At 45.1% G+C, this 17,234-nt stretch overlaps 1 protein-coding gene across 1 annotated transcript in view; it reads right to left on the reverse strand.

Moving 5' to 3' along the window:
- WDR31 (WD repeat domain 31) overlaps positions 1-11,685 on the reverse strand; it is a 14,255-nt gene extending 2,570 nt beyond the window's left edge. Inside the window, exons 1-8 of the mRNA XM_047768193.1 lie at positions 11,590-11,685; positions 8,087-8,230; positions 7,383-7,515; positions 5,516-5,590; positions 4,267-4,411; positions 4,072-4,172; positions 2,560-2,619; positions 900-1,049 (exon numbers count right to left, since the gene is read on the reverse strand). Coding sequence (XP_047624149.1) covers positions 900-1,049; positions 2,560-2,619; positions 4,072-4,172; positions 4,267-4,411; positions 5,516-5,590; positions 7,383-7,515; positions 8,087-8,202 — 780 coding nt within the window. The 5' untranslated portion in view covers positions 8,203-8,230; positions 11,590-11,685. The remainder of the gene's footprint in view (positions 1-899; positions 1,050-2,559; positions 2,620-4,071; positions 4,173-4,266; positions 4,412-5,515; positions 5,591-7,382; positions 7,516-8,086; positions 8,231-11,589) is intronic.
- Between the last annotated feature and the right edge of the window lie 5,549 nt (positions 11,686-17,234).

A 17,234-nucleotide genomic window follows, 5' to 3' on the forward strand; every position in this document is an offset into this window, starting at 1 on the left:
ACCTGCCAGCCCACTCTTGCGCACACAAATCAGAGAATAATGTTCGTGGACAGAACATGGAATTGTGTCCAAACAATAATGAAATCGCCGGACACCATGTCATCCAAGGAACAGTTGTAAGAGCTGCAAATGCTTAGTTTGGAGAAGAGATGCTGTATCAACAGCCTGGGATTTGCCACCTCAACCAACCACTTCCTAGAGGTGTGGTCTTGTACAAGAGGTTTCAACTTGCCAGGCCTCTATTTTCTCCTCTGTAAGATGGGAACTCTAATAATACCTAACTCACAAGGTTATTTGCAGGATTAAATGAGATAATGCACGTAACATGCTCAGCCCAGTGCCTCACACATTGTAAATGTCTGATAAAATGGGAGCGATCATTGTCCCATTAGGATACCAGATAAGCATTTGAACTTCTATTTTATAATTAGGAATCCCAAGTACTTGGAGGAGCCTAGGTAATCTATCCCAAAATTAATTGCAAGGAAAGGAATACGGGTAACGGATGGGTGGGCCCTCGACCAACAGCAGAGCCCCAAACTTGCTGAAGCGCTTGAACTCCCTTCCTGTGACCACATGTACAATGGAGACACACTTGCTTCTTCAAACAGTCCTTCCCCTTTCTAAGCTCAGGTGGGAGCAGGACACCAGTAAGGCAGTTGGTTCTATGTTTAGCACCTTCCTATCTTGACTCTCATCACGTTCTTCTTTTCTATGACCAATGCACAGAGCTTAGGCAATGGAGGGTTCTGGAAAGAAGCATCTGGAATGCAAAGGATCACTCAGAGCATGCACCTGGAATAGGCCTGAGACATCAGTGTAGCCCACTACAGGCAAGAGGCCAGAGGAAGTAATTTCTCATCGGCCACCAAACATCTGGACCCCACCCAGTGTCTCACCGTGGCTTCGCAGCCTTCCCCTCCAAAGCCGCTGCTGCAAGAGATACACCTGTGTCCATCCTCACTGACCTCGCAGTAGGTCTGGATGTGCTGCTTTGCGGGAAATGTATGAGCTATCTGCAGCCCCCGACTGTCCCACAATCTGAAAGAAGTTACAACAGAAAACAGGTTTGTAGTAAATGTGCTGAAATGAAATGCACCTGTAACAACCCACTAATATCAAAGTCTTGGCTCTTTGCTGTTTGACCAGTCAGAATGGAACATCATGATTCACCTAAAAACAGCAACATGAACCAGATCAGTCTCAGAGACGCCAAAGCTGGCAGGAAATAACCAAATTGAATGCCATCTGAGTCCTTTCTATTTTGAGATCTAGTTAATAGGAATTTAGACCAAGCATCTTAATTGTACAAGCTAATTTGTTAATTTAGTCCTTTGGGATACTACTTTTAACAGATGGGAGATCTGTGCCTGTGATTTAAAAAAATTTTTTTGTCTTTTTGCCTTTTCTAGGGCCACTTCCACGGCATATTGGAGGTTCCCAGGCTAGGGGTCTAATTGGAGCTGTAGCCACCGGCCTACACCAGAGCCACAGCAACATGGGATCCGAGCCGCTGTCTGTGACCTACACCACAGCTCACGGCAATGCTGGATCCTTAACCCACTGAGCAAGGCCAGGAATTGAATCTGCAATCTTATGGTTCCTAGTCAGCTTCGTCAACCACTGCGCCACCACGGGAACTCTGATTTTAATTTTTTTTTTTTTTTTTTTTGCTATTTCTTGGGCCGCTTCCACGGCATATGGAGGTTCCCAGGCTAGGGGTCAAATCGGAGCTGTAGCCACTGGCCTACGCCAGAGCCACAGCAACGCTGGATCCAAGCCGCGTCTGCAACCTACACCGCAGCTCACAGCAACGCCGGATCGTTAACCCACTGAGCAAGGCCAGGGACCAAACCCGCAACCTCATGGTTCCTAGTCGGATTCGTTAACCACTGCGCCACGACGGGAACTCCTGATTTTAAATTTTTAAAAAAAGATATTTCTCAGCATGGAGAGGAGCAGTCATCACTACAAAATCAGATAGAAAAGATTTACAGGCCTTGGCCAACCTGAGCCATGGGGCCTACTAGGGAGTGTTTTGTTTTACCTCTTATTTTTAACATCTTCATCTCATTCCTATCATTTTCTAAGTAGAATCTCTTCTGAGATCCAAAGTTTCTAGACTAAGAAGGATTTACTTCATTTGACTTCCCTGACGGTGATTCTGACGCTGCTTCCACAGGGAGGGCTTCACCTGAGGGCTGGGTGAGAGAGAACATCTGGAGCCAGGCAAGGGCATCCCCTGGAAGGGGTGGGACGAGCAAATGCCTGACCCCAAAGTCAATCTGAACACGTTTCCACAGTGGAGGCTGGCAGAATCAAGCTACTTTTGAAACCAACCAGAAACCAAGCTGACCTCCTGCCATTCAACCTCTGATGATCCAAGGGACCAGATCAGAGAGACTCTCGTGCCGGTGAGGGGCAGAGGGGCAGAAGGCCGTGGGAAGGGCACAGCAACGTGGAGGAGCAGAGCAGGAACAGAGGCAGGTAATAAGCACGGGAGCCACAAACCTTCACCAGGAAACACCTTTGCTGCTGTTCAGTAAGCCCACCTGATGGTTTGTCTTCAGAAGTCTGCAGTATATAAGGTTCTCTGGGGACCCAGCACAGGTGAGTGACCTGGAAGAAAGAAACATTTCCAAAACGTCTCCATACCGCGTCATTCCTCTGCTGTAATTCCCATAAACTTTCTTAAACAGCCTCTCTGCCATTACTCCTCAAGGATGCACAGACCTAGTACATCTGACTTAGAGGGATTTTATGTTTTGCACATACCCTCCAGTTGTGCTCCACCTGCAGCTCCTGGGTTAGCAGCAGCAATGGCAGCAGCTGGACCACTTGTGAGCTGTGAAATGTGTGCAGGCACATGTGTGCAGGCACTCTCTCACTGCCTGCCACCCTAATGCTGCTGGAGGGGTGGCACCTCCAGAGAGCAGCCCCTTTTCTAAAGCGGGACCAATGAAAACCCTAGCTTGAGACCTTCCTAGGGTTCAGGAAGAGGGTCTTTGTTTCTCTTTATGCCTGCAGCCCCCTGCTGGACAGGAATGGAACAGTTCTCAAAACAACCCAAGGTAACGGGATTTTCTTTTTTTCCACCAACCCCTGCACAAACATAGAGGACGCAGGGCAAGCACATCTTGCCCTTGGCAGTGGTCTTCAAAACTGGAAAAGACAATGACAATGACTAAAGGACATTACTATAGCTAGTGCTATAATTCTACCCCATTTCAGAAATGAAGACTCCGAGACCCTAAGTAACTTTCTTGGGGTAACACAGTTAGAAGTGATGAATCCGGAGTTACTGTCGTGGCGCAGTGGTTAACGAATCCGACTAGGAACCATGAGGTTGCGGGTTCGGTCCCTGCCCTTGCTCAGTGGGTTGACGATCCGGCGTTGCCGTGAGCTGCGGTGTAGGTTGCAGACGTGGCTCGGATCCAGCGTTGCTGTGGCTCTGGCGTAGGCCGGTGGCTACAGCTCCGATTAGACCCCCAGCCCTGGGAACCTCCATATGCCGTGGGAGCGGCCCAAGAAATAGCAAAAAGACAAAAAAAAAAAAAAGAAAAAAGAAGTATGAATGCATGATTTGAACCCAGGTTATGACTGACTCCAAAGGCTGTAGAGGTGAGGGGTACCAGTCTGCTAGCAAAAAACACTGGTCTTCTTAAGCAGAGCGAATTATATATACAGCAAAAGGTTGGGTTTAATTTCCCTGCATAACGTCACACATACAGAACACACCATAAGCATGAACTGTGAGCTCCTGGAGGTCAGGGACCGTGTCCTGGGTCACTAACCCTGCTTCTAGCACAGCAGATACAGAATAACTATGTTTTGAAGGAATAAGTGAGGACACCATTTTAAACTCCAGTAGAAACTACTGGAGTTGTTTTCTGGAGCAGAAGCCCTTCAGAATTCATCAAATCCAATAACCCCGAGAGGCTGGGGTCTCACAGAGAGTTAGGACTCCCGCCTCTAACGCCTGGTCCTGGGTCTCCCGATCTCTCTCCCAGGCCCTGCCTCACCCCATGCTCCTTTCTGCTGCTCTGCTCTGTACCAAGTTTGAGTCCGTACCAGGTTTCTGGAGACTGAAGCTTTCTCTACACACTGTCCGGTCCCCACATCCCACAGGAGCAGGGTGTTGTCACGGGAGCCAGTGCACAGCTGTGATGAGTCTTTGGAAACAACGGCAAGAAGATGGTCCATGAGACAGGCCTGGAACAGGGCTTTTCAGAAAGTACCATAGTGTTGGGAAGAGATCAGCTTTACCTGGACTCACAGCCAATCCAGTGACCACCATGGCATGGCCGGAGAACTGCTGCCTTGGCTGTGAAGGGCCTTCCAACTCCCACATCATGACCATCTTGTCGCGAGAGGCGCTGAAGAACTGGTTTGACTTGTGAATACAGGCAACCTGCTCAAGAAAGAAAAGCTCTAGTGTGCTTATTTGACTGGGCTTTCAAATGGGAAACAGACCTGGGGTAAGTGCAACAGCCTGGTGTGCTCTCTCAGTCTGGTTCAAAAAGCACTGCTAGGAGTTCTTGTCATGGCACAGCGGAAGCGAATCTGACTAGGAACCATGAGGTTTCGGGTTCGATCCCTGGCCTCGCTCAGTGGGTAAAGGATCTGGTGTTGCCATGAGCTGTGGTGTAGGTCGCAGACGCGGCTGGATTCTGCGTTGCTGTGGCTGTGGTGTAGGCCGGCAGCTACAGCTCCAATTAGACCCCCTAGCCTGGAGACCTCCATATGCTGCGGGTGCAGTCCTAAAGAGTGAAAAAAAAAAAAAAAAAAAAAGCACTGTTAGATAAGTATATTCTCTGCTATATGACTGTTGCTGTGCCTACATTTTTTTTTCTTGGTCACGCCCATGGCATGTAGAAGTTCCCGGGCCAGGGGTCAAACCCCCACCACAGCAGTAACCCAAGCCACAGCAGTGACAACACCAGATCCTTAACCTGCTAGGCCATCAGGGAACTCCATGATGCCTCCTTTCATTATGAGGGAGTTTGCGTCTGAATTTTTGGTTCACTGAGGTGGACTTCAGAGAAGGGAGTTATATAATTGACATTTTCTATCATTTTTGCTGGAGCTCACTCTACTCTGAAAGGCTAACAAATTAATTTTTATTTAACTGTTGCTGGCTTTAGAAAAAATTTCCCCAACTAGACTAAAAGGTTCCTGCTCATGGAGAGTTTGTCATTTTCCTACCCTAGTAAACATGCATAACTCGGTTAAGCTGGGATAGGTCAGGATGAGTTATTCTCAGCTGCACTCTACCACCTACTATAGGAAGGGCTTAATAATGAAAGAAAACGTGTGTCTACTACACCTGTAACAATAGCTAAGTGAATGGTCTGCTCTGCTTTTCCTGGAGTGGGGCTTCCCACCCACCATCAAAAGAAGCCCCTGCATCTTTCCTGAACGCGGACTACTCACTCACTCTTACTACCTAGAGCCATCAGACACTCCTTTATTCAGTTCCAAATTCTCTCCATGATAACAAGCATATGAGAGTTACCTTGGTGATTTCACGGTCATGTCCTTTGAACCTTTTCACCACATGTCCAGTTCTCCAGTTATAGGCCACAACTGTCTGCAGAGAGTCGTCGGAATATTTTATGTTGTTAAACTGAAATAAGCCTCTACCTCATTCTCTACTGAATTTCTCCCTCTCTCTCCAGGTTTTACTGCTGTGTCACTCCTCCTGTCCCCCTACTTTGAGCCCTTCTGTCTCTTCTGGAGACACTGGGCCACTCCTCTGAGCCTTCCTGATGGGTTTGGGATAACACTCCCCAAGGGGAACTGATTTAGGTTGAGGCTCTGGTGGTAGTGGCTCAAGGAGAATGAACATGGGATTAGATCTTTTTCTCTGACTGTATCATATTTTTCTTTTTAAAACATTTGCCACCTTAATCATTTTTAGAGGTATTCACATTGTTGTGAAACAGATCATACTTTTTTTTTACTTTCAAAAAATCTCATCCATAGTCCCATCTGCCAGAGAGAATCACTGTTAAAATCTTCTTTCTTCCAGGTATATACTTTAGTATTTTGTTGTATTCCTCCCCTTGAACAGGATTTCAGAAGCATTCTCTGGCCTAGTCTCTGTTACTCATTGCTCGAGGAAGGAGCCCGTTAGCACTTGACCTAGTTAAAGCCCAGTTTCTTAATCTGCAAAAGAGAGAGGATAATCCTTGTCCTATATACCCCTCACAGATGGGGCTCAAATACATAGGGTATCATATGTCTAAGATGATATAGATGTTAAGACAAAATGCTGCCAGTTAAATTATAATATCAAATTTGGGGGAGTTCCCATCGTGGCTCAGCAGAAATGAATCTGACTAGCATCCATGAGGATGCAGGTTCGATCCCTGGCCTTGCTCAGTGGGTTAAGGATCTGGTGTTGCTGTGAGCTGTGGTGTGGGTCACAGGCACAGCTGGGATCCAGTGTTGCTGTGGCTGTGGTGCAGGCCGGCAGCTACAGCTCCAATTCAACCCCTAGCCTGGGAACCTCTGTATGTCATGGGTGCGACCCTAAAAAGACCAAAAAAAAAAAAAGATATCATAATTTTTAGAAGCATCCTATTTTCAGAGGTGTTAAAATGCAGAAACATGTGCATCTTAGAATCAGAAAAATAAGAGCGTGAAAATGGAATCTGAAGATTCTAAATGGCTATAGAAAATTACAGGCATTATTTATTACAAAAGAATCAATACTTTTGCTAGCAAGGGCCATGCTCTGAGTGCTATGATAGAGCCAAATTAAAGAGAGAAAAAGCAAGCAGATCCAAAGTGACAAGGGGAGGAATCACGGTGCAAACCAACGTAGCGTCCTGAAAAAAGAGGGGCATAAGAGAGGCTAGAAGTTTCCTTTTGCTAATAACTCATTTGTCTGCCTGTAGGTGTAAAAATGGATAGGCTGGGATGATACTTGTCATTTATAAAAAGCTTGTGGGTGGCCTGGCAGAGTGCCAAGGATCTTATCACTGGATCTGTCCCGTGCAACTGGCATTATTGTCCCCATTTAATAGATAAGGTGATTGACGCTCAAGAAAATTAAAAGACTTGCCCAAAGTTAACAGGTGGTGGCAGAGCAGGAATTGAAACTCAGTCTTTCTAACTCTGAAGCCCATGGTTTTCCACTGCTCAATAATGCTGCCAGAAATTCAAAACCAGCACTTCCTTTCCAAATATCCTCCCTTCCCTGCAATAAGCTGGTTCCTCGGGCAGCACTGCAAACTGCACCTTACTTTATTATTATTATTATTTTTGGCCACGCCTATGGCATACACAAGTTCCCCAGCCAGGGAGCAAACCTGAGCCACAGCATCAACAACCCCAGATCCTTAACTGCTAGGCCACCAGGGAACTCCAAACCCCACCTTATCTTTTCCTCCGGAGACACAGAGGTCTGAGTTCAGAGCAGCAACAACAGAGACGGCATCCACGTGAGCTGGGCTATACTGTTGAAAAGCTTTAGTTTGCATTCTCTCTTCTATAAATCCATCGGGGCTGCTAAAGAGAGGATGGAAAGTGAGGGGCCCAATGGTAGAGGGTGCACAGCCGAGCAAGGGGGAAGAAGCACATGGGCCACAGTAGCAATTCAGGCCAGGCTGAGGGGAAAGATAGGAAAGGAGTAGAGAAAGATGTGCTGACATCACCAGAAATGGTTTTACGAGTGCTGCAAATGCTCAGAATGAGTGAATGACTGGGAGCTGATAACAGAAGAAGCCAGGACTCTTTGCTCACTCTAGAGATGGAGGGCCCCTCTCTACGTGGCTGCAGACACTAGCTACTAAGCTGCTTCTCATCCAGAAGGAAACAGACCAAACTGACTGTTCAGGGAAGATCATCAGTGGTGGCTCTAGGCCTTCTTTTTCTTTCTTTTATGTATTTATTTTTTGGCCCAGAAGTGCTTGAGGTGGAATCTCAGTTCCCAGACCAGGGACTGAACCTGGGCTGCAGTGGTAAAAGCACCAAATCCTAACCATGCGACCACCAGGGAACTCCAGGCCTGCTCTTTATCTGGCAGAGAACCATAATGAGGGCTGATAAAACTAGGGATCCCGAGGTAAGACTGCTGTACCTGTATCTGTAAGTGCTGTGTTTGAGTTTGCTCTGTAGTTTCCCCATCGCTGCACAGAACCTGCACAAAACCTTCTGGGGCGAAGCTTGTTTCAGATGGCACCTGAGTAGCAGCATTCCTTGTGGCTGCTGGAAGTTGTTTTCCCTGTATAGTAAAAAGAAGAATACACACTGCTTATCTTGTTAGGCACAATAACGATTGGTAGTGTGGTTATGTAAAAATAAATCCTTGTTGGGAGTTCCCACTGTGGCACAGCAGAAACGAATCCAAACAGAATCAATAAAATAGAGGGTGAAAATGGAATCTGAAGATTCTAAATGGCTATAGAAAATTACAGGCATTATTTATTACAAAAGAATCAACATGAGGTTGAGGGTTCGGTCCCTGGCCTCCCTCAGTGGGTTAAGGATCTGGTGTTGCCGTGAGCTGTGGTGTAGGTAGCAGACGCAGCTCAGACCCTGAGTTGCTGTGGCTGTGGCTGTGGCTGGCAGCTGTAGCTCCTATTCCACCCCTAGCCTGGGAACCTCCATATGCCATTGGTGCAGCCATAAAAAGAAAAAAGAAAAAAAAAATCCTTGTTTTGAGTAAGACTAACTGGACACATTTGCTTTTCCTCCTTTCTCCGCCTCTCTCTTTAACAGCCTGGGGAATGCATGCACCAACATGGCATTAGCAGATAAAACAAAACAAAACCAATTTGAAAAATACTAAGATCTTCTCTAGAGAGTCAAACATTGAGTTACCATATGATCCAGCAGTATGCTACTGCTAGGCATATAGCCAAATGAATTGAAGACAGGTGTCCAAACCAAAATTTATACATGAATGTTGCTGGCAGTACTGTTCACAATAGCCAAAAGGTGAAAACAACCCAAAAGTCCATCAATGGATACAGGAATAAACAAAATGTGGTATATGTTTACAATGGAATATCATTCAGCCATAATAAGAAATGAAGTACTGCCATATACTATAACACGATGGACCCTGAAAACACCATACAAAAGAAACCAGTCACAAAAGGCCACATATTTTATGAATCCATTTGTATGAAATATCCACACTCAGCAATCTATAGAGACAGCAGATCAGTGGTTGCCAAGGGATGGAGGAAAGAAGAATTGGTTACTTAATAGTTGCCTTTGGGGTGATGAAAATGTTCTGGAATTAGATAGTGGTGATAGCTGCATAACACTGTCTATTTCATAATAATAATAGTAATAAATTTACTATGTATATTCTGCTATAATAAATTCTAAGAGCATGTTTTTGGAAATAATAAATAATTTTCACCAGTGAGGCTTCTTGAAAAAGAGCCTTAGTTATTTTAAGAGTATAACCTTCCCAGCTTGCCGGATTGCTATTAAATAATTTCATTTTGACACTTCATTAAATCAGTGTGCCAAGGCCATGAGGTTATTCTGTAGGAAAGAATGAGATGTGGGAGATCTCGAAGTGTGATCTCAGGACTTCTGGGGGTTCCTGAGACCTTTTTGGGGACTTGTGGGGTCCTACTTTTTCCAACAATGTCTCTGTGTGAGGCCTGATTTTCTTCTTATACTGCAACCCGACCAACACTGCAATAGATTGAATATGGAAGCAGATGTGAGAATCCAATTGTCTTCTGTTTAAGCCAAACAGTAAAGAGATTTGCAAAAATGTAAAACCAATACCACTCTTGGAGTTCCCTGGTGGCACAGTGGGTTAAGGATCTGGTGGTGTAACTGCTGAGGCTCTGGTCGCTGCTATGGTACAGGTTATGTTTACCTCTAAAAACCACAGTTTTCTTTTTCTTTCTTTCTTTCTTTTTTTTTTTTTTGTCTTTTTGCCATTTCTTGGGCCACTGCCACAGCACATGGAGGTTCCCAGGCTAGGGGTCTAATCGGAGCTGTAGCTACCAGCCTACACCGCAGCCACAGCAACACAGGATCCAAGCTGCATCTGTGACCTACACCACAGCTCACAGCAACGCCGGATCCTTAACCCACTGAGCAAGGCCAGGGATCGAACCTGCAACCTCATGGTTCCTAGTCAGATTCGTTAACCACTGAGCCACGATGGGAACTCCTCCAAAAAACCAGTTTTCTAGGAGAATTTCAGACTGCATTTTGAGAAGCTGCCAGAAGTGACCTCCTGACAAGCATAGGTAACCGGTACAGAAGCAGCCGCAGTGGAAAGAACACTGTGAGTGGCATCAAAAGCCCTGGGCTCATTTCAGTGTGGTTGAACTCCTTTATTCTCAGCCTCCCCATCTACAAATAAGGACACCAGAATAAACACATTTTAGCAGATGATCTGCTCCATAAAAGGAAGGACTCTCATAGTCTTTGTCCCTCAAGTAGCCTGTACAGTGTGACAAACACATTTGTTGTGAAATAGCGAACCTAAGGCCTCCTCTAGTTCAGATGCTGTAAGATTCTCACGCATAGTGTAGACACATAAGACAAGGGATCCTGGGGGAAGAGAACCAGAAATAACCTCCTTGACATAAGACAAGGCACTTTAGGCCTAAGCCATTCTTTGCTCTAAGCCTGGCCATGACGATTGCTCTTAACCAGGCCAGGGAGACGATAAATCAGTTGTGAAGACTCCCAGTTCACTTTTGAAGGAAAAGGTGAGCCTGTGGTACATTTTTTTTTTTTTTTTGTCTTTTTGCTATTTCTTGGGCCGCTCCTGTGGCAATATGGAGGTTCCCAGGCTAGGGGTCGAATCGGAGCTGTAGCCACTGGCCTACGCCAGAGCCACAGCAACAAAGGATCTGAGCTGTGTCTGCAACCTACACCACAGCTCACGGCAACACCGGATCCCTAACCCACTGAGCAAAGCCAGGGATCTAACCCGCAACCTCATGGTTCCTAGTCAGATTCGTTAACCACTGAGCCACGACGGGAACGCCAATAAAATAGATTTTTAAAAATAAAATTAAAAAAAAAACAAAACACTTTCCCCAATTTTGCTGTTTGGAGGGACACTGGTGTTCTTGCTTGCTGCAAGTAATAACTCCTCCCTTCTTTTTTGGGGGGTATACCCTCTGCATGTGGAAGTTCCCCAGGTCAGGTGTCGAACTTGAGCTATAGCAGTACTAGTGCCACAGCAGTGACAATGCGGAGTCCTTAACCCCAGGAAACTCTCTGGTTGTGTCTTTTGGCTAGACACCCACCAAAAGGTAAGGGAAATCCAGTTTATCAGGTAACACAAGCATGCCCACAGGAAAAATTCCAGGAGAGTTTTCAAAAAGCTTAAGCTGTTTTATTGTTTGCAGACAGAGAGAGGTTGCAGGGCTTCCTATCTGCCAACCTAACCCATTTTTCAACACTGTCATCAAACTAAGAACAGATGCCATACATAGATCCAGGTCACTGGAAACTACAGATGCTATAAATGGATTGGCTCTGCTTAAAACTGATTGGATTCTTAGCTGGTATCTTCAGAGAGCCATACTTCCCATCTGAAGTATAGTCATGGGACATTCTAAGGAAAATAAAAACTTTAGAATTACTCACCCCTAAACCAGTAGGATCTTCTTGGTGAGCTGCCGTATTCAATACTTTGTAATGTTTATCTTTTGGAAAATAGTTCAGGCAGCCACTTCCTAATCTCTGTAATTAGTGAAAAGACACTTAAATTAATCTCTTCTTTAATCATATGTATGCCATTGAAAGGAGAGTTATAAGGTAAATAAGAGATTGTTAAGTGCAGTTTTCCCTCACAGAAAAGTATTTTGCAAAAATGTACATTTCCAATAATTAGGGAAACTACATTGTAAGGTCAATTATACAAATATTGACCTTTAAAATATACAAAAATTAAAAATTAAAAAATAAAATATATAAAATAGGATACATTTAAACTCATCATCAAATATTTTTATTTTACTCATAGTACTTTTTTCTTTTTTTTCCTTTTTTGGCTGCATTTGTGGCATACAGATGTTCCTGGGATGTCAGAGAGATGAGCTGTATCATTAACACACTAAGCCACAGTGGGAACTTCTACTCCTAGGACTTCTGTTTATCAAAAATCTTCAGAGCTTACTGTTTTCGTGAGAAAGGCAATTTCTCCTGCTTAAAATAATACTTTAATAGACTTTGTGATGAAAGAGCTTTTCAAAATTATCGCATACAAGCTCTTTATTTAAATATCTGGAGAATGTGGGCAGAAACATTATTTGCCTAAAATTCTAACCAGGTAGAGCTCTTGACTTTTAGTCCAGACTTTCCACTACAAACATCTACAAAGAAGAAACAAAGTTTTACTGCATTTTAACAACTCTATTTTAAGAACTCAAAAAAATTCGAATTATCCGTGACAGCATGGCTTATTTTAAGAATTAAGAGCAGCACAAAATAGAATAATATTTAATTAAGTGCATTGGCCTTGAAATTAGGCCTAGGTCTAAACTACAGTTCTACTGCAGCCTAGGACAAGCTGTTGAACCTTTTTAAGTCTCACTTTCCTATGCGTAAAATGGGATAATAACTCTATCATTAGACTTCTGTGAAGATTCAAAACAGCACTTAAAATGTCCAAGGACTTTGTAGTTAACTTATTTAATTATTCCACAAGCCCCTGAGATAGATGCTGTTACTATCCTCATTTTGTAGATGAGAAAATTCATGCACAGAGATGTAACTTGCCCAAGTTTACAAGTAAGTTGTAAATAAGTACCCTAGCTGAAACCTGAATCCAGGCATTCAGACTCTTAAGAGGTTTGCTCTCCACCCATGTACTATACCGCATCTCTGAAAAAACGAGTGCATTTTTTGGTTGGTTGGGTTTTGTTTTCTGGTTTTTTTGGGGGTTTTTTTTGGCCATATCCAAAGCACGTGGAAATTCCCAGACCCATGCCACAGCACCAGCCCACACTACTGCAGTGACAATGCTGGATCCTTAACCTGCTGCACCACAAGAGAACTCCAAAAATTAGGGCATTTAAAGCTCTTGGGGAGTTCCCACCATGACTCAGTGGTTAACGAACCTGACTAGTATCCAGGTTCGATCCCTGGCCTCTTTCAGTGTAGGTCACAGACGTGGCTCTGATTTGGCATTGCTGTGGCTATGGCTGTGGCCGGCAGCTACAGCCTTGATTCAGCCCCTAGCCTGGGAACTTCCATATGCCGCGGGTGTGGCCCTAAAAAGACATAAGACAGATAGATAAATAAATAAATAAATAAAGCAAGCAAGCTCTTGGTTCAGCCTAGCAAACTATTAGTAACAAATGACGACTACTAGCATGATTACTAGATTAACAGTGATAGAAGTGCTGAAAGCAGCAATTTCGCCTTTACAAATTCTACTCTTAATACACATATATTAAACTTGCATTACAAATATACACAGAGAACATGCACAAGTGGATATGAGTCTGGAGGATATTAAACTGAAGCCAGTGTCTCCTGACCAGTGAATGTTCATACTAAGACTAAGAATTCATGATGTTAGATATTATACAGCAAGGCAATTTAAAACCTTGAGAACAAATTATATGTACTTGGATAATATCCAGCTTGTAATTTACTGAGTAGACTAAGAAATGAAAATGCTCTGTAGTTTACACTGTGAACATGCACTATACTTGAGAGGAGGGGCAGTGTCCTGTTGACTTTTGTATTTGCACTTTAAGCACAGTCTGGGAGAACAGATGCAAGGCAAACATCTTTTGAATGAATGAATGGCATACTGAGGTGGAAAAGTCTGCTTGGCAAGAAGCTTTTTAAAAAGAATGTATAGGGAGTTCCCTTCATGGCTCAGAGGTTAACAAACCTGACTAGGATCCTTGAGGTTGTGGGTTTGATCCCTGGCCTTGCTCAGTGGGTTAAGGATCTGGCAGTGCCATGAGCTGTGGTATAGGTCACAGACTTGGCTGAGATCCTGCATTGCTATTGCTGTGGCTGTGGCGTAGGCTGGCAGCTATAGCTCCGATTCGACCCCTAGCCTGGAAACTTCCACCTGCCATGAGTGTGGCCCTAAAAAGCAAAAAAAAAAAAAAAAAGTGTATATAGGTATAACTGGGTCACTTTGCTGCACAGCAGAAATTGACAGAACATTATAAATTGTAAATCAACTGTAATAAAAAAATTTTTTTTTAAAATAAGCATTTTAAGGACCCAACATGAGAATCCTTTAAAACTGCTCAACAATAAATCCTTTAGGGAGCAGTTACCCTGCCCTGTCCTAGATCTCAGGCCTGGGAAGGCTGGCGAGGACTTGGAAAATCCAGTAACTTCATATGGCTCACAATGTCCTTGTCGGTTCCAGATGGAATCAGGCCTAAATCTGAATCCCAGGACCCATTTCTGTCACAATCTGTTTTCCAAAGGCCTTGAGATACCCAGTGGTTACTCTAACTCAAAGAAATCTCTTTTAACTCTCCAGTACAACATTCCTTAATATACTCCAGAATATATCCACCCATCCACCTGTTATTTTTCATGAAGAAACTGGGACTCAAGAGAGCTGGAAGGTGCTAAAACACACAGGAGCAAAACCGGGGGTACCATACCATACTCCCCTGGACTCCTGGCCCACTGTTCATGTAAATGATGATTTCACATCTCTTTCCTGCTCCCCAAATCTCCCTGTACACACATTTAAATTACATTCTAGAAGACCAAAGAACCTAAACCAAACAAGTAGAAGCACGTGGGAAATGCTCTGATTTGACCTTCTAATGTACAGATGTGGGAAACTAAGGCCGAGAGGATACCAAACAGGGTCTTGCCCAAAGCCATTCAGGGAATCAATACTAGCTCCGAACTCCCGAGGTTGCCCCAAGTTCTGGGGACAACCTGTGCGCAGTTCTTCCTTTCTGGCATCTCAGATCCCAAATGCCCCTAATCCTTCCCACGCGTATGGCCGAAGCTGATTTTTGATAGGAGAGAGGGGGTGGGAAGGAAGAGGGTGGCGGCGTTCGTCCATGACCAGAATGTAGCGTCCCCCAACCCAAGGCCGGCCTGAGGTACTCCCAACCCTCCTTGGCCAAGTGGGCGGTTTCGGCTCAAAGAGCGCTGCAGCTCCCACTCCCCCGCCCTCCAGCTACCCGCTTTCCTCCCGCCCTAGGCTCCTTACCCACCGGCGGGTCGGCCGGGCCAGGAGCTGAGGCCAACCGAGGACGCCGAGGCGGAGGGCGTCCGCAGCCTCTACGCTCCACAGCCTCCCACGCCTCCCTTAGCAACGCGGGGCGCGTCTCTAGGGCTGGAGTCCCTGAGAAAAGCATCCGGGTGCCCTCTCCCACCGCCGAACTCAGTTCCCCTAGCTTCCGGTCTCCCAAAGGTCGAGCGGGGCGCAACAATATGCTTTCCCTACTGCAACAGTGCATGGACGAGGGCCCAGAGAATAGGACCGATGTGTCCACGCTGCCAGAGAATCTATGTAATGCAAAGAAAGCTATCACTGTAATAGCTACAGAGAAATCACTTAATAAATACCATCTTGTAAATTATTCGTTCAGATAGAGATGTTGCTTTATTTCTTTGACGTTTTCCCTGATTCCACCCAGGTAGAGATTCTCCTTTGTACACTTCCCCAGGTCTCCCAATCCTCTCTTCCTTTCATTTTTTTCTTTCATCAAATCTTACAGCCCAGAACTATAGCAAAGAGACCCCTCAGTACCCTCTTGAGATCCAATGAGAAGACAAACCCAGAAACTAACAGCAGCTACAAGACAACGTTTTTGTAGTTGCAATTGAATTGCTTCCAGAGTCTATTCATCTCTGTATTCATAGCAGAGAGCACAGGGTTGCTAGGGGCTTGAATGAATGAATGAATGAATGGCAAGGACCCTAGCCAACATTTCTTTTGCATCCTAGTGGGTGCCTTCTGCAGTGCTGATCTCCCAGCAGAACAAAGACTTGAGTTTCTGAATGTTAGGTGCCTGTGGGAACAGAGGTTGGAGTGGTGAGGGAAATTTACCTTCAAAGAATGTCACGTTGGTCATAGGGTCTGTCATCCAACCCAGAGAGGGAATCCCCTCCACAGCATCCTCATTCAGGGTTCCTTTAGCCCCTGCTGATGTTCCCTCAAGTGATGATGCATTCATTACTTTATTAGTCAGTGGCCTGTTGTTAGGAAACTTCCTCCTGACAGGAGCTGGGATCTACCCTCATGCCACTTGCGACATAGATTTTAGCTCAGAGCTGCTGAAGACTCTCCCTAGACACTTAATCTCTCTTCCTCATAACAGCCTGGCAACTTTCAACCAGGAGAGACTGACTGCTTTGCCCTGGGGGACTGGGCTAGGCTCAGCAAAGCTGCAGAGATGACTTAGCAGATCCCTGCCCATAAGATGCTCTAGCTCTGAGGATACAGCCCCCTGAAAGATGCTCTAGGCTTAAGACACCTGAGAATCCTCAACTGAATCTCTAGCTGGGTTTCTCCAAAGATCTTCATATCCACCAGCTTCCTGCCCACCTCCACCTGCCTCTCTAAAGACACATCATCCTTGACCTGACTCACACTGGAAACATCATCTTCTCCCCAAACCTGTTCTGCCTCTTTTCTCTCTGAGTATTTTCTCTCTGGGCACCAGTATTCATCAGTCACCCATGCCAAGGATCTAGGAGTCACTTGTAACTTCACCCTTTCCTCCTTGTTCAAGAAACAATCCCTAAGACTTCTCAGTCCTGACTCCTAAATATCTTGAAAATGAAAATCTCTCTGCTTCTCTCTACCCCCTATCTTGGTTCAGGCTAACATCTGCCCAGGGTATGATATATTAAAAACGGCCACAAAGGAGTTCCCGTGTGGTACAGTGGGTTAAGGATCTGGCATTGTCACCGCAGGTTCGACTAAGGCCATTGCTGTGGCGCAGGTTCAATCCCTGGCCCAGGAACTTCCACATGACAAAGGCATGGGGGAAAAAGAAGAGAAAAGCCATAAATTCTATGTAGCTTCTCCCATAAGAGTTGGCCTTGTAACTTGTTTTCACCAATAGAATGTGGTGGAAGTGACTTTTTTTCTTTTTTTTTCTTTTTTTCCCGTTTGTAGGGCCGCACCCGTAACATACGGAGGTTCCCAGGCTAGGGGTAGAATCAGAGCTGCAGCTGCCAGCTTACAGCACAGTCACAGCAACACAGGATCAGAACCGTGTCTGCTACCTATAACCACAACTCACAGCAACGCCAGATCCATAACTGACTGAGCCAAGGCC

The sequence above is a fragment of the Phacochoerus africanus genome, chromosome 2 (assembly GCF_016906955.1).
Source record: "Phacochoerus africanus isolate WHEZ1 chromosome 2, ROS_Pafr_v1, whole genome shotgun sequence".
Taxonomy (NCBI): Eukaryota; Metazoa; Chordata; class Mammalia; order Artiodactyla; family Suidae; genus Phacochoerus; species Phacochoerus africanus.